This window comes from Mobula birostris, chromosome 7 (genome assembly GCF_030028105.1).
Source record: "Mobula birostris isolate sMobBir1 chromosome 7, sMobBir1.hap1, whole genome shotgun sequence".
NCBI classification, from domain to species: Eukaryota; Metazoa; Chordata; class Chondrichthyes; order Myliobatiformes; family Myliobatidae; genus Mobula; species Mobula birostris.
This window is the reverse complement of record NC_092376.1, coordinates 68,404,129-68,430,339: the sequence shown is the minus strand read 5'-3', so window position 1 is coordinate 68,430,339 and position 26,211 is coordinate 68,404,129. Positions and strand designations below refer to the sequence as shown.

Sequence of the window (26,211 nt, the reverse complement as noted above, 5' to 3'; positions counted from 1 at the left end):
ACCTGAAGTTATACAGGGCATTTCTGAACTTCTCAAGAAGTTCAGTGGAACGTCTCAAGAAATAATATGAATGGTTGTTTAAAGAATTTCAGGAAGATAATATGGATCATCCTGCGTTAGATCAGCAAACCTTCCCATCATGAAAATTTGAAGTGATAAAACATTATTACTAGGATAACTAAATATTTTCACAGTAAGTTTTAAATTCTAAATTAGCAAAAATGATCATCAAAAGTTGGTGAAAATATTTCATATTGTTGCCTTCAATGTCAGAGCTTTGTAAACCCTAATACTTGAAGATGACACCAGGTGTGCTGAGTGCATTAAATATTTGAATGGCGAATGGCTTTGACAGGATTGTTTTGAGACCTGGCATGATATGGTAGCTTCCTTCTATGTTGGAAGGGAATATGAAATATTCATGAAAGTGAAATGTGGACAAATGCCTGAATCGCTTTTCCTTCAAGGATAAAGGGTATCATTAGCTAATTCTAATGCATAAGGCACCTGGGGAAAAGGAAGAGGGAAAACAACATAGCAGTTGGCAAAGATAAAAGGCCATGGTATGGCTAGTTGCCTTGTTGACTGGAATGAATGACAGCAAGAACAAAGGGAGAATTCATAATGTGTGGAGTAGCCTTGCCAATTCATTCTTGGCTTGCTTAATTGGAAGTTACTTTTATGTCATACAAGATCCAGGCCAAGGGCGTCACCAGTGAGAAAATTCCTGTTGCCCAAAACCATCACCCGGTACTCCATTTTCAACATACTGTGGACCAACAATTCCCAGAATTGAATTGAATTGAATTGACTTTATTACTTACATTCTTCATATACATGAGGAGTAAAAATCTTTACATTATGTCTCTGTCTAAATGTGCAATTTAGAGTCATTTGTAATAAATAGTATGTACAAAATGACAGTTAATGTAACATAAAAATTCAATTGTGTCAGTGTGAATTAATCAGTCTGATGGCCTGTTGGAAGAATCTGTCCTGGAGCCTGTTGATCCTGGCTTTAATGCTGTGATACCGTTTCCCGGATGGTAGCAGCTGGAATAGTTTGTCCCCAATGATCCTACAGGCCCTTTTTACACAACTGTCAATGTAACCGTCCTGAATAATGCAAAGTTCACATCTACAGATGTGCTGGGTTGTCTGCACCACTCTCTGCAGAGTCCTGCCATTGAGTGAAGTATGGTTCCCATACTAGGCCGTGATGTAATCAGTCAGGTTCATTTCGGAATAACCAATCCAGAATTATCCACAAGCTGCTCTAAAAAAACATTTTGTACGCAGTCTTCAAACTCCCTCTGGGGATCCAGCATCAACCTGATTTTGTCACAATGGCGGGGCATTGGGAGCAAGGGTGGACCCACATGCAAGACACATCTTGTGAGGTTACTTAGATTTAGTTTATTGTTTGATACCAGGAGAGCAAGGCACGAGCAGGAAATAGCAAACTGGACAAGGACTCAGGACTATGACTAGGCTGGGACCAAGGGTCTGGGCTTGGACTCAGAATCGGCTCCCAGAACTAGAGGAGACATGAAGAGGCTAGGGTATGGACTCCGAGCCCGAGACTGGGCAAGGACCCAGTACCTGGGTCTTGCTTTGGGTTGGGACCCCAGAACCAGGCATGGACATGACATGGAGAGGAGGAACATGGAAAACAGAGCCTCGGTCTCGGGAGAGCAGGTACATGGAACCATGGACACAGACACAGAACACAGAGTCGGGACCCCTCCTTCGGTACAGGACATAGGGCCGGGACTCACACACGGAACATAGAGCCGAGACCTCTCCTTGGGTACAGGACATAGGGCCGGGACTCATGACCCTCCGTGGGGCAACGGCAAGACGGCCTGACTTACCCCACGGAGGTGAGGACAGGACAAGACAAGACATGACCCCCCGCGGAGCAATGGCAAGATGGCCTGACTTACCCCACGGAGGCAAGGACAAGAAAAGACAAGACCAACACGAATGAATACCAGACAGTACCTATCTAGCTCCGGTGATGGAACTAGACCAAAGTGCAGGTGGGGGCTGCAGACGAGGGCTAGAGGGGAGAGGGGCAGAGAAGGGATTCAGACAAGGGGGTAGGACAGGAATCACAGACTGCCAGAGCCAGGACTTGACTCAGAACTGGGAAGCCGCCAGGGACAGGACTTGACTTGGTGCTTGAATGCTGCCAGGACCAGCACTTGACTTGGTGCTTGAATGCCGCCAGGGACGGGACTTGACTTGGCGCTAGAATGCCCCCGGAGCCAGGACTTGACTTGGTGCTTGAATGCCGCCAGAGCCAGGACTTGACTTGGTGCTTGAATGCCGCCAGGGCCAGGACTTGACTAGGTGCTTGAATGCCACCAGGGTCAGGACTTGACTTGGTGCTTGAATGCCACCAGGGCCAGGACTTGACTTGGTGCTAGAATGCCGCCAGGGCCAGGACTTGACTTGGTGCTTGAATGCCGCCAGGGCCAGGACTTGACTTGGTGCTAGAAAGCCGCCAGTGCCAGGACTTGACTTGGTGCTTGAATGCCGCCAGGTCTGGGACTTGACTTGGTGCTTGAATGCCGCCAGGGATGGGACTTGACTTGGTGCTTGACTGCCGCCAGGGCCGGGACTTGACTTGGTGCTTGAATGCCGCCAGGGCCAGGACTTGACTTGGTGCTTGAATGCCGCCAGAGATGGGACTTGACTTGGTGCTTGACTGCCGCCAGGGCCGGGACTTGACTTGGTGCTTGAATGCCGCCAGGGCCAGGACTTGACTTGGTGCTTGAATACCGCCAGGGTCAGGACTTGACTTGGTGCTAGGATGCCGCTAGGACCGGGACTTGACTTGGTGCTTGAATGCCGCCAGGGACGGGACTTGACTTGGTGCTTGAATGCCGCCAGGGCCAGGACTTGACTTGGTGCTTGAATACCGCCAGGGTCAGGACTTGACTTGGTGCTAGAATGCCGCTAGGACCGGGACTTGACTTGGTGCTTGAATGCCGCCAGGGCCGGGACATGACTTGGTGCTTGAATGCCGCCAGGACCAGGACTTGACTTGGTGCTAGAATGCCGCCAGGGCCAGGACCTGACTTCGAGCCTCCGGGTAGTGGCGAGCTCTCGACTCGGCCCGGGAACAGTAGACAGCGGTTCTTGATTCCCTCCGGTGGGTTAACTGATGGACCCACCTCGGTGAGGAAACTTTTCAGGCTCGCTTTGGCGAAGTAACTGGACAGAGTTGCTCCGGTGAGGACCGGCGAATTACCGGCACTCGCTTCGGCAGAGACTAGGCTTGCTCCGGCCAGATGACATCGGCACACCATACCTTTGATGACTTTGCAGACGCTCCCGCACCAAATGGCTCGAAGCCAGAGACTATAAACTACTGGTTCAGCCGAGTGTTAATTGCCTCTAATCACCAAAGTCAAGGGACACAGGAAAACAGGGAATCAACGGTCCGGATCGTAACATAAACAAGGTAAATTTAAAGGGACCCTGATCCGGACCATGACAGATTTTCAAAACTATATATTCAATAGTTAAATTAAGTAGTGCAAAAATAGAAATAAAACAATAGTGAGGTAGTGTTCATGGTTTCATTGTCTGTTCAGAAGTCGGATGGGAGAGGGGAAGAAGCTGTTCCTAAATCTGTGAGTGTGTGCCTTCAGGCTTCTGTACCTCCTTCCTGATGGTAACAATGAGAACAGGGCATGGCCTGGGTGGTGGGAGTCTTTAATGATGAATGCTGCCTTTTTGAGGCATCGCTTCTTGACTATGTCCTGGATATTACAGAGGCTAGTGCCCATGATGGAGCTGACTAAGTTTTCAGCTCTCTGCAGCTTATTTTGATCCTGTGCAGGAGACACCCTTCCTCATCCCTAAAGTTGATACAGCTATTTAGAATGCTTTCCATGGTACATCTGTAGAAATTTGTGAGTACTTTTGGTGACATACCAAGTCTCCTCTAACTCCTAATGAAATATAGCTGCTGTTGTGCCTTCTTTACAGTTGCATCGATATGTTGGGTCCAGGCTAGGTCCTCAGAGATATTGACACCCAGGATATTGAAATTGCTCATCCTTTCCACTTCACATCCCTCTATGATGACTGGTGTTTGTTCCCTCATCTTATCCTCTCTTTGGTCTTACTGACATAGGGTGCAATTTGTTGCAGTGACACCACTCACCTAGCTGGTATATATTGCTCCTGTACATGAAATTCTGCTAACAATAGTTGTATCATCAGCAAATTTATGGATGGCATATGAGCTGTGCCTAGCCACAGTAAGGAGAGTAAGGAGACAATATTAGAGATAACCCCACAGATTGTGGTCTTCCATTAGGAAGTTGAGGATCCAGTTGCAGAGGGAGATACAGAGGCCCAGCTCCTGCAGCTTTTCAATCAGAACTGTAGGAATGATTGTGTTAAATGCTGAGACTTAGTCAGTGAACAGCATCCTATTTGTTTTGTCCAGGTGTTCCAAGGCCATGTGAAGAGCCAATGAGATTGCATACGCCGTAGACATATTGTGGTGATTGGCAAATTGCAGCGGGTTCAGGTCCTTGCTGAAGCAGGAATTGATTCTAGCCATGACCAATCTCTCAAAGTACTTCATCACTGTAGATGTGAGTACTACTGGACGATAGTCATTAAGGTATCTCATTCTGCTCTTCTTGGGCAGTGGGATAATTGTTGCCCTTTTGAAGCAGTTAGGAACTTTTGACTGTAGCAATGAGAGATTGAAACTGTCTTTGAGCAACCCTGTCAGTTGTTTGGAACAGGTTTTCAGAGTCTTAGCTGTTACTCCATCGGAGCCTGTCGCCTTGCGAAGATTCATCCGCTTCAAAAAGGGTGAAGAGAACCTGATAGGAAATAACTCCTGTTAAGTTCTCTTTACCAAGACTATGAATGCTGTGGTTCTGAACAGCATTAAATACAACTATGAATATAAATTTGTGTTTTTTAAAAAAATCATTTTTCTTTTTTAATGAAAGGAAAACAAAGTTGTTTAAAACAATTAAATAAAGCGAACAAATAATCTCAGTTACCTCCCCATCCTGTAGCCTTTTCTTTCCATTACACTGAACCTGTGGTAATATTGTTCATAAACCTTTGGAGTAGCACCAGTAGCACTTGCAGCCAGTGACCACCAGCTGCTCAACAACAGTAGAATGACTACAATAAGCAGTCCTTAAATTCACTAGAAACTGACGACTCCAGAAATCAACTCCTGTGCAGGAGTGGTATTGTGCAAAATACCACAATTAATGTGGAGCAAAAAGTTATTTTATGAAGTGCATGCTTTTCTTTCAGCTGAGAATAACACTGAATGAAACTGCCACAGCTTCTGGGGATATCGTTTTTTTAAGTAATTGTTTCTCAGTATTGTTGAATTTCTAGATCTGATTTGTACTTGCAATCAAATGGCTAATATGTCTGCACTTATATTTGTTGTTTTTTCCAATAAGTGTCCTGCATTATGTCCTGTCTATTAAATTCAGCTAGTGATTTAATTATGATATTGTGATGTAAATATGGAATTATTTTATATATGTAAATATTGATGTTTTACTGTGCTAAGAAGTAGGATAGGAGTGTCAGAGAAATGTTAGAGCACAGAGAGTAATATAGTGAGAATGGATGTTTATTTTAGTAGATTAATGACATTTTGAATAGTTAATTGAATTGTGATGAAGAAAAATGAACCCAATTTAAATTCATGCTGCTTTAAAAGTGAATTTCTGACACAAACAGAAGTAAATAATTGGTTATGCATTACTGGAAACAAGATCAATATATGAAATCGCTTAAACTATTTGAATAAGATAATAGCAACTATTGTGTAGATAAGATTAATTGTCGATGCACAATGACCCCCGATGCTTACCTTGTAGGTAATTATGGAGAAAGTGGCATGGAAGCTTTTAAAGAGATGGCAGCAAAAGAGGGAATCTGCATTGCTCAATCCTACAAAATCTACAGCAATGCTGGGGAACAGAGCTTTGATAAGCTTTTGAGGAAACTGCGCAGTCAACTACCAAAAGCCCGAGTTGTGGCTTGCTTTTGTGAGGGCATGACAATACGAGGGCTGCTGATATCTATGAGGCGACTTGGATCAGTGGGAGAGTTCCAACTGATTGGCAGGTAAGTGGAACATTTCAAGTTTCATTGCATTGGTATTTACATACTGATATGACGAGTCCATGACAAAGAAGTTTTCTACACTAGTCATGCTGACATCAAGGAGGAATACATAAATAGTTTCTTTTGGGTTGGTAAACTTTTTGAGAGTGTGCACCCAAATTGGTGATAATCTTCCAAAAAAATTCTCTCGCATGCTATAATAATTTTGAGCAGAGATTATTATTGATTGATGAATTAGTGACAATTATTATGGATGTTTTTAAGGAAAAAAGAGAATCCTGTTTTTTAATTGATGTGCATTCGTTGTTTTACTATTAATACAAGTACTGAATCCTTAAATGAAGCCTTCTGGAAAACACGTTCCAAAAATTATTAATACTGATCTTTTAAAAAGACAGTTGAAAAATGACATCATTTTGCAATAGTATTGTTGTTGTACCTCATGAATAACATAAGAAATGTGAACGTGACATTATAAGCTTTGGTGCATATTCATAAAAGTTCAAAAAAAGAAATATAAATACACTTTATTCTTGGTGAGACTTTTGTTACTGAAATAAAGATAAATAGTTTATATCCACCTTGTATTTGAAAGCTACGGATGTATCACTAGTTTCATCAGAAAATCTACTTTAATGATTAGACTTGACCAAATTCATCACTTAAAACGGGACTCACATGAATACGCCAAAGAAAATACTGTTAATATTGCCTTTATAAGATTATTCAGACAGTTAAAAGTTCAGGAACTTCCAAAGTTTCAGAACCCCATTGTTTTGTTTTGTATACTTTGAGCCGTTAACTAACTGACATTTTTCAATATTTTCTTGGTCTTGGCCAAGAAAGTTTTGCCTCCAAATTGAGTTGTAAACCAATCAATTGCATTTCAAAATTATTCAAATCAATTCAATGTAATATTTTCATATTTAGTCTGTCTAACATTAACTGTCTGGATACTTCATGAATTTTGCAGTTTCTTCAAATGACCTAAACTTAGTGAGTCTCAAAAAAAAATTGTTTAGCACTTGAATCAATTGTGCTCAAAAATGGTACTGGAAAGCTCTGAAGGTCTCTCTTTTCAGTAATTTCATTTTCTGACATGTGCTTTTTTAGGTTAGGGAAATATTTAAAGTGCCATTTTCAGCATCACTTCCAGTTTGAATTGAAAAGCTTTTATATTATCAAACATAACATTAAGTGTTTTGCCAGATCCCTGTGATTTGGTGTTCAAGTCATTTAAACGTGAGGAGAAATATGTAAAAAAGCATCAATCTGCAAATCCACATAACATCATATCATTCTTGACAAGAAAGTTTTGTTATTCATCAAAAATAGGTGAATTTCATCCGAACATTCAACAAATTGTTTAAGGTCAGAATTGCTGCTAAACCAGAAACATTACTGTACATAAATAGTCCTGTGTACATCCAATTCACCTCACCCAGTAAATTTTGAAATTCTCTTTTATTCAAAGCACGTTCAGAAATAGAATTAATTACTTTGGTTACAATTTTCACCACTTCTTCAGGTTCCTGAAGGCCAACTTTTGCACACAAACCCTCTCATGTACTATACAATGAAAACCTATCAGTGAATGTCCAAAATAATTTGCAAACAAATTGACAAAATCTGTCTCTTGAACTTTCATGCTGGAGCACCATCAGTTGTCATGGAAACCACTTTTGTAAGGTTAACTTGTTAACCAGACAATTCTTTTTATTCAGTCCCTGTGGTGTGTTCAGGTTAACCAGTTCTTCACATATTTCATCTCCCTCACAAAATCGAGTAATAATGGCTCACCAAGCTGATGATGTAGGATCAGTGCTCTCATCAAGACAAATAGAAAAAAATCTATTTTAGTTAATATCTTTTGTTAGTTGTTCTGCTATGTTTGCTCCCATTATTAATGTTAAGAACATAGAACACTACGGTACAGTAGAGGCTCTTTAGCCCACAATGTTGTGTTTACCTTTTAACTTACTCTACACTAAGGAAGGACAAACTCCAAGGCAGAGTACAAAGTAAGTGGCATGATACTTGGTCGTGTGGAGGAGCAGAGGGATCTGGGGGTACATGTCCACAGATCCCTGAAAATTGCCTCACAGATGGATAGGGTAGTTAAGAAAGCTTATGGGGTGTTTGCTTTCATAAGTTGAGGGACAGAGTTTAAGAGCCGCGATGTAATGATGCAGCTCTATAAAACTCTGGTTAGGCCACACTGGGAGTACTGTGTCCATTTCTGGTCGCCTCACTATAGGAAGGATGTGGAAGCATTGGAAAGGGTACAGAGGAGATTTACCAGGATGCTGCCTGATTTAGAGAGTATGCATTATGATCAGAGATTAAGGGAGCTAGGGCTTTACTCTTTGGAGAGAAGGAGGATGAGAGGAGACATGATAGACGTGTACAAGATAATAAGTGGAATAGATAGAATGGATAGACAGTGCCTCTTCCCCAGGGCACCACTGCTCAATACGAGAGGACATGGCTTTAAGGTAAGGGGTGGGAAGTTCAAGGGGCATATTAGAGGAAGGTTTTTTACTCAGAGAGTGGTTGGTGCGTGGAATGCACTGCCTGAGTCAGTGGTGGGGGCAGATACACTAGTGAAGTTTAAGGGACTACTAGACAGGTATATAGAGGAATTTAAGGTGGGGGCTTATATGGGAGGCAGGGTTTGAGGGTCGGCACAACATTGTGGGCTGAAGGGCCTGTGCTGTGCTGTACTATTCTATGTTCTATCAATCTAACCCTTCCTTCCTATATAGCACTTACATTTTCTATCATCCATGTGCCTATCTAAGATTTTCTTAAATGCCCTAATGTATCTGCCTCTACCATCACTCATCACTCATCGATCTCTGTGAGAAGTAGTTGTCTCATTTGGGCTTGTTTTCATTCAACAAAGAAATCCATGGGAAGTTTTAACTGAGGCATACAAAACCAAGACACCTACAGTGAATAATGAAAGGACCAAATCCCTTTGCAGAGAGGTCTATATCATGTTATCTAGTTATGTGAGAAAAAGAATTCGAGAAAAATACTTTTCACCCAAAAGATGGAGGTGATCCGGATCGGAAAGTATTTGAATGTTTGAATAATTATAGACAAAGAGCTGGGAATTGGAGTCAACCACAAATACATTGTATCCCTTATTGACCAGCAAGTACCTGCTGAATTGAATTGTCCCCATGATTCTGAATTCCTCTTATGCTCCAGTATCCATCCAATTATACCTTCACTCAAAGAAAACTGTTGCTGAGTTACTTCCATAAACACCAGCCCCTCCAGTGCATTAGTCAAGTCACTTTTCACATAAACATACAACACAGAGAACCAACATTAAGCCCCGTCTTAAATTTCCCCAAACCTCTGGGTTTTCTGGACAAAATTGTCTGTATCCAATTCAAACCCATGTCATGAATCTATCAGCCATAAAGACTTGTTCAACCCTGCACTATTGTGCCTTCAAACTCACATCCAAATCAGGAAAAACTGGAACCCAGGGGTGACATGCAACCATTGGTGGTGTAGTGGAATATGGGGCCTGAAGAAGCTTGCCTTTCTACAATGCACACTGAAGACAGACTATCGATGGAGGGAAAGGATGAACAAGCTCAGTGCTTTGTGGGAGAGAGGTTCTGGGCTCTAAGTGAATCAGTATTGAGGAAGACAAATGCAATTTTAGCATTCATTTTGAGGGTAATAGAATATAAAAACAAAAATGTAATACTGATGCTTTATGAGGTATTAATCAGACAGCATTTAAAGTATTGGGAGCAGTCTTGTGCCTCATGTCTAAGAATCGATGTGCTGACACAGGACAGGGTCCAGAAGCAGTTCACAAGAATAATTCTGGGAATGAAAGTGTTAATATATGAGGAGCACTTGATGGTTCTGGGCCAGTATTTGTTGGAGTTTGGGTGAATGAAGAGTTACCTCTTGAATATTGAAAGGCCTAGATAGAGTGGATGTGGAGAGGATGCTTCCAAAAGTGGGACAGTACAGGACCGCAAGTCACAGCCTCAGAGTAGAAGGATGTCTCATTAAAACAGTTGAGGAGGAATTTCTTTAGCCAGAGGGTAGTGAACAATAGTCTATCTTTTACTGTGTTTCTGCTAACTAGCAAATGTTTGATGCACTGCTTTTTTTCTTCTACTGGAAAACCACCAAGAGGAAGCACACCCCAGTTATGATTCTTTAACATATTTCTTAGGTTGATCAATAATCTTTGAAACTTCATAAATATCAACAAGTGAGTTGAAGTTATTTGAAATAGATGTCATCAAAATATTTTATTTTTTTAAATGTGTATTTTTCTTTTTGCTCATTTTTATCTCAAAGCCGTTTCACAATGTTGTAATATGGAAGAAATTTTCACCTGGAAGGAAAGTTTAGACCTTTGAATAGTGATAAGTGAGGAGGTGTGGGGCAGGTGTAGCACTTAGCACCGTTACACCTGCCCATTCAACTCCTCTCTCACTGTCAATGAGAGCCCTTAGCAGTCCTTCAACTGCACTTAGAATCCATTTTAACAAAGTGTTTCAAGAAGCTTCGTAGCCAAGTACCAACACTTAACAGCAAGGAAGATTGACTATATGATACATTCAAATAGTTACTCAATGTAGCTAAATATCCCTTGGCATTTCCATAAAAGTTACCAAATAACATTCGTCAGTGAGCCACACAGTAAGATATTAGGTCAAGTTACAGAAATTATGGTCAAAGATGTGTTGTTGTTCGTCCTTCGCAATCGAAGATGACCATGGCTTCAAAGTCAAATGGGAGATTGGTGGCTGTGGGTCCGAAGGTGACTGATGAGGCCAATCCGGGCCCTGAAGGCTCGCCCACATGTGGAACACAAGTGGGTGGGTGCTGTCGTGGCAGTGGATGCTGCTCGGGCCTTGCGCACAGCATGCTTTTGTTGCGCCTCGATGATGCGCCTGACTTCAGCTGCACGGGCTCCTGTAGTGATCTTGCTGCGCCAAGCTGGACGGTCGAGGGCAAGCGTCTCCCACGTGTTGATGTCGACACCCAGGCCTTTGAGGGACCCTTTGAGGCAGTCTTTGTAACGTTTCTTCTGCCCCCCCAACTGAGCGCTTGCCCTGACACAGTTCTCCGTACAGCAGCTGCTTAGGCAATTGGGCTGTCTGGCATTCTGACCACATGTCCAGCCCACCTGGCTTGGGCTTTCAGCAGGAGGGTGTAGGTGCTGCAGAGCCCAGCTCATTCCAGGATTTCTGTGTCGGGGACTTTGTCCTGCCACCTGATGTGGAGGAGTCTGCAGAGACAGCTCAGGTGAAAGTGGTTGAGCTGTTTGGCGTGTCTGCTGTAGACAGTCCAGGTCTCGCTGGCGTAAAGGAGGGTGGTAAGGACCACTGCACAGTAGACCTTCAGCTTGGTGGTAAGGCTGAGTCCTCTCCGCTCCCAGACGTTCTCACGGAGTCTCCCAAAGGCGGCGCTGGCTTTGGCAATCCTGTTGTTGACCTCAGCGTCTATGTTCACTGCGCGAGAGAGTATGCTGCCCAGGTAGGTGAAGTTGTCGACTGCCTGGGCGTTCTGGCCCTTCACCGTGATGCGCGGCTCCTGGTATGGCTTTCCTGGGGCAGGCTGGTACATAACTTCAGTCTTTTTGGTGCTGATAGTGAGACCAAAGTTGTTGCAGGCTTGTGAGAAGCAGTCCATTTCACGCTGCATCTCCTGCTCTGTGCTGGTGTTGAGTGCGCAGTCATCAGCAAACAAGAAGTCTCGGATGACAGTCTCTTGCACCTTTGTAACTGCCTGCAGGCGCCTAAGGTTGAACAACCTGCCGTCAGTCCTGTACCTGACGTGGATTCCTTCTTCGTAGTTACGGAAGACATCTGCCAGCATGGCAGAGAATACCATACTGAACAGAGTCGGGGCAATACGCAGCCTTGTTTGACGTCATTTGTCACTGGGAAGGCCTCCGACTCGTCGCCGTCATCCAGAACTTTCACCATCATACCATCGTGGAACTGCCAGACGATTGTGATGAACTTGCTGGGGCAGCCAAACTTCTCCATGATCTTCCACAAGCCTTCTCTACTGACCGTATCGAAAGCCTTGGTTAGATCGACAAAGGTCACGAAGAGGTCACTGTGTTGCTCCTGGCACTTTTCCTGGAGTTGGCACGCAGCAAAAATCATGTCCGCGGTCCCACGTTCAGCACGGAAGCCGCACTGGCTTTCTGGGAGCAGACCTTGCTCAAGATGTTGGAGAAGGCGGTTGAGCAGGACGCGGGCCAGAATCTTCCCCGCAATGGACAAGAGGGAGATGCCTCGGTGGTTGTCGCAAGACTGGCGGTTGCCTTTCCTCTTGTAGATGTGGACTATGCTGGCATCTTTCAGCTGTTGCGGGACCTGTCCCTTTTCCCACACGGACTGGAAGAGTACAGTCAGCTTTTGCATCATTTACAGGGCCTCCTGCTTTGTATACCTCAGCAGGGATTGCATCGGGAAATGGCACTTTGCCACAGGAGAGTTGCTTCACTGCCTTCCTGATTTCATCTACTGTGGGGAGGGTGTCGAGATTCTTGTTGATCTCTACCTGGGGCAGGCGGGCAATGGCCTCGTCATTGATGTCGGCAGGGCAGTTAAGGACATTGTTAAAGTGCTCAGCCCACCGATCCAGAATCTGCTTCTTCTCTGTCAGCAGCTGTGTCTCATCTGCGTTGAGGAGAGGTGAGGAGCTGGAGGACTGGGGTCCGTATACAGCCTTAAGCGCATCGTAGAAGCGCTTTATGTCATGGCTGTCTGCATAGCCCTGGATTTCATCGGCCTTCTTGCTGAACCAGCTGTCCTGCATCTCGCGAAGTTCTTTCTGCACCTTTCTTCTTGCGTTGGTAAAGGCACCTTTCTTGGCTAGCCACATGGGGTCATTCCGATGCGCTCTGTAATGTTGATGTTTCTCCGATAGTAGTGTCTGTATTTCTTCATCATTCTCATCGAACCAGTTTTGGTTTCTTCCAGTTGCTGGTCCGAGATGTTCGAGGGCGGTAGTGTAGACAACGTCTCTGGAGGCCGTCCACTGTTCCTCAACGCTGGTCCCGTCATCCTGTGGTGTGTCTGGCAGTCTGCCTTCAAGGTCATCGACGAATTCTTCTGCAACCCTGCTGCTTTTCAGCTTGGAGACATTCAGCCTCTTTGCAGTCTTCTGCCCTTGGGGTCTTCTCATGGGCAGAATGCGAAGCCTGAACCTGGACACAATGAGGCGGTGGTCGGTCCAGCAGTCGGCACCACACATGGCTCTCGTCACTCTGACATCCATCCTGTCCTTCTTCCTGGTGATGATGTAGTCAATCAGATGCCAGTGCTTCGAGCGTGCGTGCATCCATGACGTCTTCTTACGGGTGGGTAGGCGGAACAGGGTGTTGGTGATGACAAGGTCGTGTGTGGCACATGTCTTGAGGAGCAGAAGGCCATTGCTGTTACACTTGCCAGTGCCATGTCTTCCAATGATCCCCTCTCAGGTTTGGTAGTCTGTCCCTACTCTGGCATTGAAGTCCCCGAGAACGATGAGCTTCTCTGACTGTGGGATTGCTGAGATGAGGGCGTCGAGTTCTTCATAGAACTTGTCTTTAATGTCATCTGGGTTGGTCATGGTGGGAGCGTAGGCACTAATCAGCGCAGCACTCTTCTTGTTTGCAAGTGGGAGCTGAAGTGTCATCAGGCGGTCGTTGATGCTCTCTGGGTGCTTGGTGAGTTTACGGGCGAGGTTAGAATTGATGGCAAATCCCACGCCTGCTTCTCGTCGTTCAGCACTGCTGCGACCGCTCCAGAAGAACGTTCTGTCAGCTGGCCCTTGTCTGCTAGGCGCGTTTTGCTGAGAGCTGCTATATCTACGTTGTAGCGAGCTAGCTCTTTTGCAACCAGTGCAGTTCTTCTCTCTGGTCTGTCTGCCTTGATGTTATCTCGCAGAGTTCTCACGTTCCATGTGCCAAGGTTGAGCACCATCACTTTCTTCTTCACTGTTGTAGGTCGACTGCTATGAGGGATTCCCACCAGCCACGGCAAGCTGGCCAGGGTGAAATGAAGTGAAGCAGACTATGTTTGAGGCACCTTTTCCAGCCCCTTCCTCCATGGAGGTGAGCAGAGCGATCCTAAAGAGGGCTGCTCAGACACCCAGGGGGCTGCCGAACTCAACTGCTGCTTTGGTCCAGTAGAGAGCGACCCTATGCCCTGGGCCGCCTGTGTGCAGGTCTGTGACTACAGCTTCCAGTGTATCCGTACCTGCTGCTTCGCCACTCCCCCATCGCCACAGGACTTTAGGTTGCGCGTTGGGTTTGAAGTCATGACTTGTGCTTGACATGGATTAAAGTGAGGGAGAGTTGCGCAGGTCGTCAGCCTCACTCTCTCGTCCCGGCCTATCTGGACCCAGTGGCAAGACATAGTCGAGACGGCTGGAGATAGGTCAGGATGCAGTGGATGGCCAGCAGTGTTCTGTGTGTCTCACTGTGCCCTCTTAGCGCTCCACGACACATTGCTGAGAATCACCTTTCTGCCCGTTGAACCAGTGATGGTTTCTTCCGCACAGTCCGCCGAATCCAGGCTTCACACGCTAGGTAGACAAGCCCTGAGTGTTGTGGGTCTACGGTGGTTCTTGCAGCGTGCTCGCAAACCTCCCTACCCATTGTTGGGCAAACTCATCTGCCTTTGCAGCCGTTGGGAGATGTCTCCTCTTCCGCCTGCTCCGCTGTTGGGATGATCACCTGGTCAAAGACGTAAGAACTAAGGGAAGGAATGGAAAAGGAAGCTGTGAAGTTTGAAAGGGTTGGTGAAGAATTATAGAGCCAAATGTATTGTTAGTGAAGATATGTCTGCCAGTACTGAAATGATTAAATTCAGCAACTATTAAGAAGCAAAATTGAGAAAAGGGATATATGAGAAGGATATTGGGCTGGAGGAGTTGGCAGAGATAGGAAGATATGGGGCCATGTGTTAAATTGGAAAATAAGGTTGCAAATTTTTAAAATGTTTGTCTTGACTAAAGAATGATGGATGAAGAGTTTATACAATATTTACACTGCAGGAATTTGATGGTTTGATTTTAATTTAGGCTAAAACATTCTGTAATGGCCAAGGCTGGTGGTTTATAAAAAGGTATTGATGATAATATCAGCAGGAGATGAAGTCAGATTAATTGGGTGTTTTAATTACGTCCTTATGACTAAAGTATTTTGTGCCAAAGTTGGGTGGCGTAAATGGCTAGAGAATCAAATACATAACAATTATACCACCAGTGTACTTTGCATGCAACATTCTTTGAATTAAGCTTCAAACATAAAAAAACCCTATTGTGCAATATCCGATGTCCATTCACATTCTGAGTCTAAAGAAACACATGCATTTTCTTTTTTTAAAACCTATACCTTTGCGATTTTGTACAAAATAGTTAAAATAAATCATATTTCAATTGTAGACTTACATAACTATTTCTGTGATCAATCACTATCATAGACCAACTCAATTAATCATCTCCTTCTGTGTATCTATCAAAATTATAATTTACATTGCTGTTCTACAAGTTCACAGAAGTATGCTGTAATGCTTAAAAAGATGTGGCTATTTTCCAAGTACCTATTGTACAATGTACTGTATAAAGACTGGGTAATATTCTATACTGAAAATGATTTTGCATACGATTGCATTATTTAATTATGATTGCAGGTAAGCTAAAATATTTTGTGCTAAAATGCAAGTACAGCATTGAGGTAAACTAAAGTAACACATGTATACTAAATGAAAATTACAGACTATATACCAGATATTGCAATAATACCAACAATCAGACTTTTAAAACAACTGCATGTGATCAATTAGTACTCTGAATGCATTTTCTTACTCAACACAAGTAGCCAACAGCTGTAAATTCAACATACAGTTGCTTTGATGGCAAGTTGTACATCTGACAACTGATGATTCTTCTTTCTAACACAGTACATGGATGAACTGCATTTTATGCAAATATCATGCTGTAATATTTGCATACAAATTAACTAAAGTTCCTTATCACTGCAGCTAACAGATGTGGGTGTTTAAATCTTCAGAAAATCCTGATATTTGGAAAACCAAATGCTAAACTCAGTATTAATTACTTTCTCCACTTGACACTTGTTTTGATACTGGTTCAAGTGTCGCATAATAATCAAAACTACTTCAAGTTTTTTTTGTTTTGTTCTTAGACTTCTTGATTTAACACCTAATTGGACTAGCCTTAGTTCTAAGATTAACTTCTGGGTTCTTCTACCCAAAGAAAAGTTTTTTGTTTTTTCAACATACCCATTGAGTTCTTTTATTCATTTAAACTCCTCAATTTGATCATTCCTCATTGATCACATAAATACAGTGAGCCACAATAACCAACCTTCGAAGATAGCTCATCAAATTCTGCCTGATGAAAGGTGTTTTCCCTGGAAACTGATCTCTAGTTCAAGTACACTTAATAGACAGACAATTTCTGTCAACGAGCACTTACAAGTCGATACAGCCTGCTTCTATTCAAAACTATCAGTCTTCATGAAAGTGCTTTGAACTAATTTGTTTTTGAATGCTATTTGGTCCCATTAAGGTTGCTCATCCTCAGACATGATACATAGTTGCTTTACTGAAACTGCAATAATCTAACCTGGGTTTCAGTGACTAATTCGAAAATTGGCTGCATGGACTATGCTCCAATCTGAATCTATATAGAAATATTATGTGCTAAAATGGAATTAACAGCTTAATTCGACACTGTCAATTGTATCAACAATATTTATAGTACTATTGTCAAAAATTTGCATTTTAAATCTGTCAATATTTACATTCTGGTGTCAAATTATTTGTTTTAATGTTGCACTTCTGCGGTGTTTTTTTATTCTAGCAAGCCTGTTGTTTTGAATGCAAATCACTGAACAGATTACAATTTGAAGCTCCCTATCATCTCTGGTCTGACCCTGTTTGCTAAGATCTCATGTTTATTTGTCAGCGACATTTTTGTTGTCTAATATATCTGTGTTTGGCAAAAATAGTTTTGTTTACTGCTGGTTTGAAGTTCTTAATCAAAACATGAGTAGCTTTCAGTTTGGTCCTAATGTAATTGATGATATCAGATCAAACACCACCTGTTTAGCATGCCTCCTGATTATCAGTGCCAACTGTTTCAGTGAAACAGCAAACATTAGCCATGTGTAGTGAGCAGTAGAAGAAATATCAGCGGATTTATACTGCTACCCAAAACCAAATTAAACCAAATTTGCCCAGAATATGTCTGTTTTAATATGTAGCATACCCTAAGTTTATGTGTTAAAAGAATCGTACATCTAATTCTAAGCTAGTTGAACTATATTAGGATGGATTGACCTGCATCCATGAACCCACTTAACTGGATGACATCTCCGTGGTAACCCTGGCATTTCTTTATGACTTGTGTTCAGTTTTTTAACCATCCTATCCACCATTCTCTGCAACTTAAAGCTACCACTTTTATCTTTCTTTCCCTGTTCTGATGAAGGGTCTTCAGCTTGGAACATTAACTGTTTCTCAGATGCTGCCTAACTTGCTGGGTCTTTCCAGTGTTTTCTTTCAGATTTTCAGCATCTGCCATTACTTCTTGGTTTTCACAGATGATTCTTGACTCACCCCATGCCATGCAGTTGCTCCTCACTTGATCTCTGTGGCTGTTCTATCTCTTTGTGTATCCAATTGAAGAGGAGGCCACATCCATTGAGTGAAGCAGATCAGTCTGAAAGATGAAGCTTGATGTTGGGGTGGATTCTGAGGCCCTCACGTCTACTTGATGGCCTTGTGACAGCCAGTCCCATTGAAGGTTTTCATTCAACTGTTTGTAAGCATCTTTGATAATCAAAGACACTTAACTTCAGGTGACATAATACTAAATGATATAATAAATTTATTTTACCGCATACCAGATGAAAATTAAAATAAAAGATATAATATTGATAAATAAAACCAAAAATCACTTCTCTGCATTTACCTTATTGACCCATATTGGGATTCCATTCAATTCAGCAGGGTATTTAAATACCAGTCATTACCATCAGAAAGAGAATGGGCAAATGTATCTGGTTCTCAGCTTGACAAGTGTCAAGGCCAGCAGTGGTGCAGGGGGTCAGATGCTTTGAAATCTTACTTGAACCCAACACTTTGGATTAGATTCATCTGTGAGGAAGACCCGGGGTTGCCTGTTCTCGTTTTAATCTCTACCTAAAGGTAAGTGTGCTTTAGCTCATTCTTTTTTTCTCTCTGTCTGTAGCATGGACTTGAAATTTGCTTTCTACTCAGAGAACTTTAAATGTCAAAGGTGATGTTGCATTGATATCTCTCTTCTAGGCTTTAGCTAATGTGTTCTCATTAGGTTCAAAGCCCTCAATCAATTTGTAAAGCTAATGGTAGCTTAAAGCTGGCTTTTTGCCTCCTTTTTCTGCAGTGCCACAGTTCCATTCACAAGCTTGTCAAACAAACACAAACACCACCTTAGGGGATTAGATGCAATTGAATTTGTGGTGCTAGTCTCACATTCATGGTAGCTCACATGAAAACACGCTTCTGGGGAATAATACTGTGAATTGTACAATAATCTTAATGTGAACATTTGATACAATGATGTGAGAAGGAAGTTCAGCTGATAAAAATTTATAGCAGAAAATATTTGAAGAACTGTACTTTGTGTGTGTTGCTCTGGATATCCAACATCCGCAGAATCTCTTGTGTTTAGGAGAAGGGGGAAGCAAAGGCAGCCTGCGAACTGCAAGCAGTTTAGAAATCAGCAAAAAATGATTAACTAAGTGAGCACAAGAGAATGAGAGTAAACTGACAAAGAATATTAAAGTGAACCGCAAAAGCTTCTTTCATTCTGTAAAATGAAAATAAAAGATATTGTGAAAACAGATGAAGGTTCCTTGTTTTGAGTAGTGGGAGAATTTATAATCAGAATCAGAATCAGGTTTAATATCACTGGTACGTCATGGAATGAGTTATGCTGCAACAGTATATTGCAATACATAATAGTAAAAACCGTGAATTATAGTAAGTATATATTTATATCTATGTGTATTTTAAAAAGTTTGTTAAATAAGTAGTTCAAAAAGAGGAAAAATAGTCGTGAGGTAGAGTTCATTGGTTCAATGTCTATTCAGAAAATTTGATGGCAGATGGGAAGAAGTGATTTCTGAATCCTTGAGTGTGTGCCTTGAGTCTCCTGTTCCTCTTCCCTGATGGTAGCAATGAGAAGAGAGTGTGTCCTGGGTGATGGTCCTTAATGTTGGATGGCGCCTTTTTGAGGCAATGCTCCTTGAAGATGTCCTGCATGCTGAGTAGGCTAGTGCCCATAATGGGCTGACTGAGTTTGCAACTTTCTGCAGCTTATTGCAATTCTGAGCAGTAGCGCCCCCCCCCCATACCAGATGGTGATGCAGCCAGTTAGAATGCTCTCCACTGTACAACCTTTCGGAAGTGCGCAATCAGTAAAAGGGTAGCTGAATTAAACAATATTTTAGTACTGTTTTCACTGAAAATGACACAAATAACTCCCTATAAATGCCAAGGAACCAAGGGTATGATAAAAAGGAGGAATGAAAAGAATTTGGCATGTGTAAAAATAACACTGAAGAAATCATTAGGATTGGAAGATACATCCGCAGGGTCTGATTAGAAATTCCAGTGTATTAAAATGTCGGCAGGAAAGTAGTTAATACATTCATTGCCATTTTCTAGTGTTTGTCAAACTATGAGTTAATGTTCAGAAGTATGGAAAGTGTAACTCCACTAGTAAAAAAATAAGAGAGAAGGAAAACAGGGAACTATAGCCCAATTAACCCAAACTCGGTTGTGAGGAAAAGTTAGAATATTTGAATGTATTGTACAGATTATATAACAGAAAGCTCAGAAAATATGAACTGATTATACAAAGTCAATGTCAGAGGGAAATCTTGTTTAAACAGATGTTCTGGAATGTTTTTGTGGATGTAACTGATCAAATGGATATAGTCTATTGGATTTTTGGAAGCTCTTTGAAGAAGTTGCACAGAAAAGATTAGTATGAAATATTAAGCAGATTAAATTAGGTTAAAATTGATTGAAAGTTGGACTGAAACATATTGAAAAACAAGCAACATAGTAATATCCCATTGTTCTCTCTCAGTGTGGTAGTGATTATCAAGTTGAGTGCAAGATTTCAAAGTTCAAAGCAAATTTATTATCAAAGTACATATATGTCACCATATAAAACCATGAGATTCATTTCCTGCAGGCACTTAGAGTAAATACAAAGGAATAATAATAATAATAATAATAATAATAATAAATAAGCAATCAATATTGAAAACATGAGATGAAGAGTGCTTAAAAGTGAGACCATAGTTTGTAGGATCAGTTCAGTGCTGGGTTGAGTGAAGTTATCCCCTCTGTTCCTGATGATTGAGGAGTAATGACTGTTCCTGAACCTGGTGATGTGGATCCTAAGGCTCCCGTACCTCCTTCCTGATGGCAGCAGCAAGGAAAGAGCTGTTCTGGATGGTGGGAGTCCTTGACAATGGATGCTGCTTGTTATGTTTTGTAATTCCAAATCATAAAAACTAATTGAATGGAAACATGGAACAGGGAATAAATATATGTATTTTTCTTTTTACTTTAGTGAGAGATGCATGAATGACATGGTGTGGAATGACGTATGCTATTTACTTCTTTTACATATAGCCCACAATACATTATGTAAAAAATAAATAATGCTTAAACAATATATTTACAATATTACTAAAATATTACTAACATTCTAAATACACAACGGTCCTCCCTACTTAATTATAAATTCCAACTCAATATAGAATAAATCTCAACTTATATACATTTACTATATATATATACTATATAATAAAACTATTTTATAGGCATCCACAGCATGGTAAATTTTAAATTATCCCATTCAGACCTAAAAATTTAATTGCTGCAGAGGACTTCTTAATCTTGTGGAATAATGTCCTTCCTAACAAGGGAGGTCACTCTGTCTGGCAGGTAAGACTTGAGGCTGTGAAAACAAAATCAGACTCTGGGGCCTCCTCTGTGCTGGTTGTAGGAGTTGACACTGGGACTGCAGGAAATGGTTCTGACAACTCTGCACACCTTTCTTCTCCTTTTCTTCGTTTTTCCTTCTGGATCTACTTTGATCCCAGCTTTTCTCTCTGTCCCATCTTCTTTCTCCCTCTTTATCCCACTCTCAATCCCACTCTTTATCCCTTTCTCCACAGGGGATTGTCTTGTCGCCCTTTCTCTTCACCAGTTACACCTCGGACTTCAACTACTGCACAGAGTCTTGTCATCTTCAGAAGTTTTTGGATGGCTCTGCCATAGTTGGATGCATCAGCAAGGGAGATGAGGCTGAGTACAGGGCTACTGTAGGAAACTTTGTCACATGACATGAGCAGAATTATCTGCAGCTTAATGTGAAATAGACTAAGGAGCTGGTGGTAGACCTGAGGAGAGCTAAGGTACCGGTGACCCCTGTTTCCATCCAGGGGCTCAGTGTGGACATGGTGGAAGATTACAAATACCTGGGGATACTAATTGACAATAAACTGGACTGGTGAAAGAACACTGAGGCTGTCTACAAGAAGGCTCAGAGCTGTCTCTATTTCCTGAGGAGACTGAGGTCCTTTAACATCTGCCGGATGATGCTGAGGATGTTCTACGAGTCTGTGGTGGCCAGTGCTATCATGTTTGCTGCTGTGTGCTGGGCAGCAGGCTGAGGGTAGCAGACACCAACAGAATCAACAAACTCATTCGTAAGGCCAGTGATATTGTGGGGATGGAACTGGACTCTCTCACTTTGGTGTCTGAAAAGAGGATGCTGTCTAAGTTGCATGCCGTCTTGGTCAATGTCTGCCATCCACTACATAATGTACTGGGTGGGCACAGGAGTACATTCAGCCAGAGACTCATTCCTCCAAGATGCAGCACTAAGCGTCATAGGAAGTCATTCCTGCCTATGGCCATCAAACTTTACAACTCCTCCCTTGAAGGGTCAGACACCCTGAGCTGATAGGCTGGTCCTGTAATTATTTCATAATTTACTGGCATAATTTACATATTACTATTTAACTATTTATGGTTCTACTACTATTTATTATTTATGGTGCAACTGTAACGAAAACCAATTTCCCCCGGGATCAATAAAGTATGACTATGACTATGACTTTCTTGGTCACGTTCCCTTTTCTTATCCTTTGTTCTCGCATGATCCCTATCATAATCTTGCTCATGGTCCCAATCTGGCTCACTGTCTTGTTCTTGCACTTTTTTTTCTCTCTTTCACACTCATCTTTTTTCTTTCAACCTCTTCTCTTCTTTTCAACTACTTGTCTTTCTTTTTCTCATACTCCTTCTTCTTCTAGTTTTTGTGAGTACCTCTGAACTTGCTAACTTATTGAGAAATTAGGTCTTGTCTATTGTTATCCATTTCCATAGCACTTGCATCATTCTCCTTCCTTTTCCTTTTTTTAATTTCTAGGATGTGCTTCTTTCTTTTTCTTTTACAATCTTTTTATTAATTTCATAGAATGAAAACATAACAAAGCAAAAATACAAGTAGTAGGAGATACATTGTTACATTTAAAATGAGTAATTGTAAAACCAAATAGTAAATTTGATGAAGCTCCCAATCGTGTAGAATAATAATGAATAATAATGAATAATACAAAGCAAAAAAAAATTAAAGAAAAAGAAAGAGAAAAAAAACAAACCCCATCCCAAAAAAAAAACTAAACTAACCAGAATTAGTCAACTAAACTAAAAGACTTGGGCAATACTAACAACTTGAAAATGGGAAAGAAGAAAATCTTAGTGTCGACGACTCCATTCCTCTCAATCAACAGCACAGAGAAATAAAACAAGTTTGGAAATGGTCAAATTACATCAAATGAAAATGCTGAATGAATGGCCTCCAAGTTTTTTCAAATCTAATGGAAGGGTCATAAACTGCACTTCTAATTTTTTTCCAAATTCAAACACAACATAGTTTGTGAAAACCAATGAAATACCGTAGGAGGGTTAATCTGTTTCCAATTCAGCAAAATGGATCTTCTAGCCATTAGAGTAAGAAATGTAATCATCCTACGTGCTGAAGAAGTTAGATAATTTGAATCTATCATTGGTAATCCAAAGATAACAGTAATTGGATGAGATTGTAACTCTATATTCAAAACCGTTGAAATAATGTCAGAAATGTCTTTCCAATATTTTTCCAACAAAGGACATGACCAAAACATGTGAGTTAAAGAAGCTATCTCGGAATGACATCTATCACATATAGGATTAATATAAGAATAATAACGAGATAGTTTATCTTTGGACATATGAGCCTTGTGCACTACTTTAAACTGTACCAACACATGTTTAGCACATATAGAGGATAAATTAACCAACTGAAGAATTTTTTCCCATTTTTCAATCGGTATAATAATGTTAAGTTCACTTTCCCAGTCTGCTTTAATTTTATTGGAAACATCAGGACATAAATTCATAATTATATATAATTGCTACAACACTTTTCTGAGAGAGATTTAAATCTAAATTTTTTTCCAAAGTGTCCATTGGATATGGGTGTGGAAAATTAGGAGAAACAGTAATTAAAAAGTTTCTAATCTGTAGATATCTAAAAAAGTGAGATCTGGGTAAGTTATATTTATTAGAAAGTTGATCAAAAGACATGAAACAATTATCCAGAAATAAATCATGAAAACATATTATACCTTTGGTTTTCCAATCAAAGTAAGCTTGATCCATAGTGGAAGGTTGAAAAAGGAAATTAGATATAATAGGACTTGCTAAAATAAATTGATTAAACCCAAAAAATCTTTGAAATTGAAACCATATACGTAAAGTATGCTTAACTATTGGATTATTCATTTGTTTATACAATTTGGAAGAAGTAAAAGGAAGCGAAGTTCTTAAAACCGAACCCAAGGAAAGCCCTTGTAATGAATTACATTCAAGATTTACCCACTGTGGATTTAAAGATACATCCAAATCTCATAACCAAAATTTTAAATATCGAATATTAATTGCCCAATAATAGAATCTGAAATTCGGGAGGGCGAGCCCCCCCTCCTTTTTAGGTTTCTGTAAATACCTTTTACCTAACCTAGGATTTTTGTTCTGCCATATATATGAGGAAATTTTTGAGTCTACGTTATCGAAAAAAGATTTTGGGATAAAAATTGGAACCGATTGAAATACATATAAAAATTTGGGCAAAATGATCATCTTAATAGCATTAATCCAACCAATCAAAGACAAAGAGATTGGTGACCATTTGGTAAACAAAAGTTTAATCTGATCAATTAAAGGTAAAAACTTAGCTTTAAATAAATCTTTACACTTTTTCGTAATTGTTATCTCTAAGTATATAAATGAATCAGTAACCAACTTAAATGGTAAACTTCCATGAATAGGTACCTGCTTATTTAGGGGGAATAATTCACTCTTATTAAGATTCAATTTGTAACCAGAAAAATTACTAAATTGAGCCAACAAACCTAGAATAGTGGGAATTGACTTCTCCGGATTGGAGATGTATAACAACAAATCATCTGCATATAGTGATAATTTATGTGTTTCGTTTCCACGGGTAATACCAAAAATACTGGGCGAGTCACATACAGCAATTGCTAAACGTTCAAGGGCAATATTGAAAAGTAAAGGACTAAGAGGACATCCTTGCCTAGTACCACGAAGAAGACGAGAAAAAGGAGATCTATGATTATTAGTACAAACCGAGGCTACCAGGGAGTAATATAACAATTTAATCCAAGATATAAAATGTCAGACTAAAATTAAATTTCTCAAGAACATTAAATAAATAAGGCCATTCGACTCTGTCAAAGGCTTTCTCAGCATGTAACGAGATAATACATTCTGGGGTAGTAAGTGAGGGAGTCTGCTTCTTGATCTTAGAAAAGTGCATTTAGTTCAATGGAGTATTCTTTTATTAATCCTTCTATTGTTCCCTTTACAATCTGATATCTCTCTTTGTTTCCTCATCCACAACATCATCTGAGGAATCCTCTGTTTTAGTATCCCCATTGGCTCCTTTCTTTTTGACCTTCCATTCATCAAGCTGGGCTTTGGTCTTTGCATCTACTTTTACAGCCAGCTTTATTGTCTCCCACTTAAAGTTCATGCAATAACCTTAATGCACATAAAGCAGATTCTGGTTCTTTATACTTGATATGTAAAGTATTGTGTGCTTCTTGGAGTGCAACATCAAGTACACATTAAACAAATACATGCACAGGCTCTTCACTCTGTGGACCACTTCTTCAGAACGAAGACCATCATCCTCAACCTCGAGGGATAGCCACAACGATGACGAATCACAAAAAGCAGTTGCTTGCAACTTTCCTGAAGCTTCTTGAACTCTCTTGCAGCTTAAAACCAAGCCATGTTTCACAAGGAACTGCCTGATTAACGTATCAGAAGCTTTCTCAGATATGTTGCTTACAAACCCGTTGAAATTGAACCACAGGTTTTGTCACTTTGATTCCTCTAAGCAGTATGGTCCTTCCTTGATCCAGCGTGCTTTCCAACCAGAGGCACAGAGATTGGCACCAATATCTGCTTGTCCTCTGTTGGGTAACTGTTCAAGGTGTACAGCATGAAGACAGTTGTGGCATCATACAGTACCTTTCTTAATTTGCTTTCAGTTGCTCTACAACAAGGGATGTGGCATGCAAATGGTGGTTGGATCTCCAATCAAGTTGTAATTGTCTCAGCCACTCACTTCCCTGCAATGGTGGCCCTCCTGTTTTTTTTTTTATCACATGAAAACCTAAAATGGTTGTTGTATTTCACTGTTGTATATGCCATTTCTTCAGCCTCCGTGTGATCTAGCTCACTGGCTACTTTATTTTCTTTGATATAAGAAACTGGAAGGGCTTTGTAAAACTTGGGTATGGTACTTTTATTAAGCACTACTTTACTCTTGATGTGTTTGGGTTTTCTAATGTCATCTTTGAACACTGCTGTGATATCATCCAATACCTTTCTTAATTTGCTTTCAGTTGAT

The 26,211-nt window shown here is 41.0% G+C and overlaps 1 protein-coding gene across 1 annotated transcript in view; it reads left to right on the top strand.

Moving 5' to 3' along the window:
• grm5b (glutamate receptor, metabotropic 5b) overlaps positions 1-26,211 on the top strand; it is a 524,660-nt gene that overhangs the window by 161,015 nt on the left and 337,434 nt on the right. Inside the window, exon 2 of the mRNA XM_072264355.1 lies at positions 5,889-6,138. Within this exon, the coding sequence (XP_072120456.1) occupies positions 5,889-6,138 (250 nt within the window). The remainder of the gene's footprint in view (positions 1-5,888; positions 6,139-26,211) is intronic.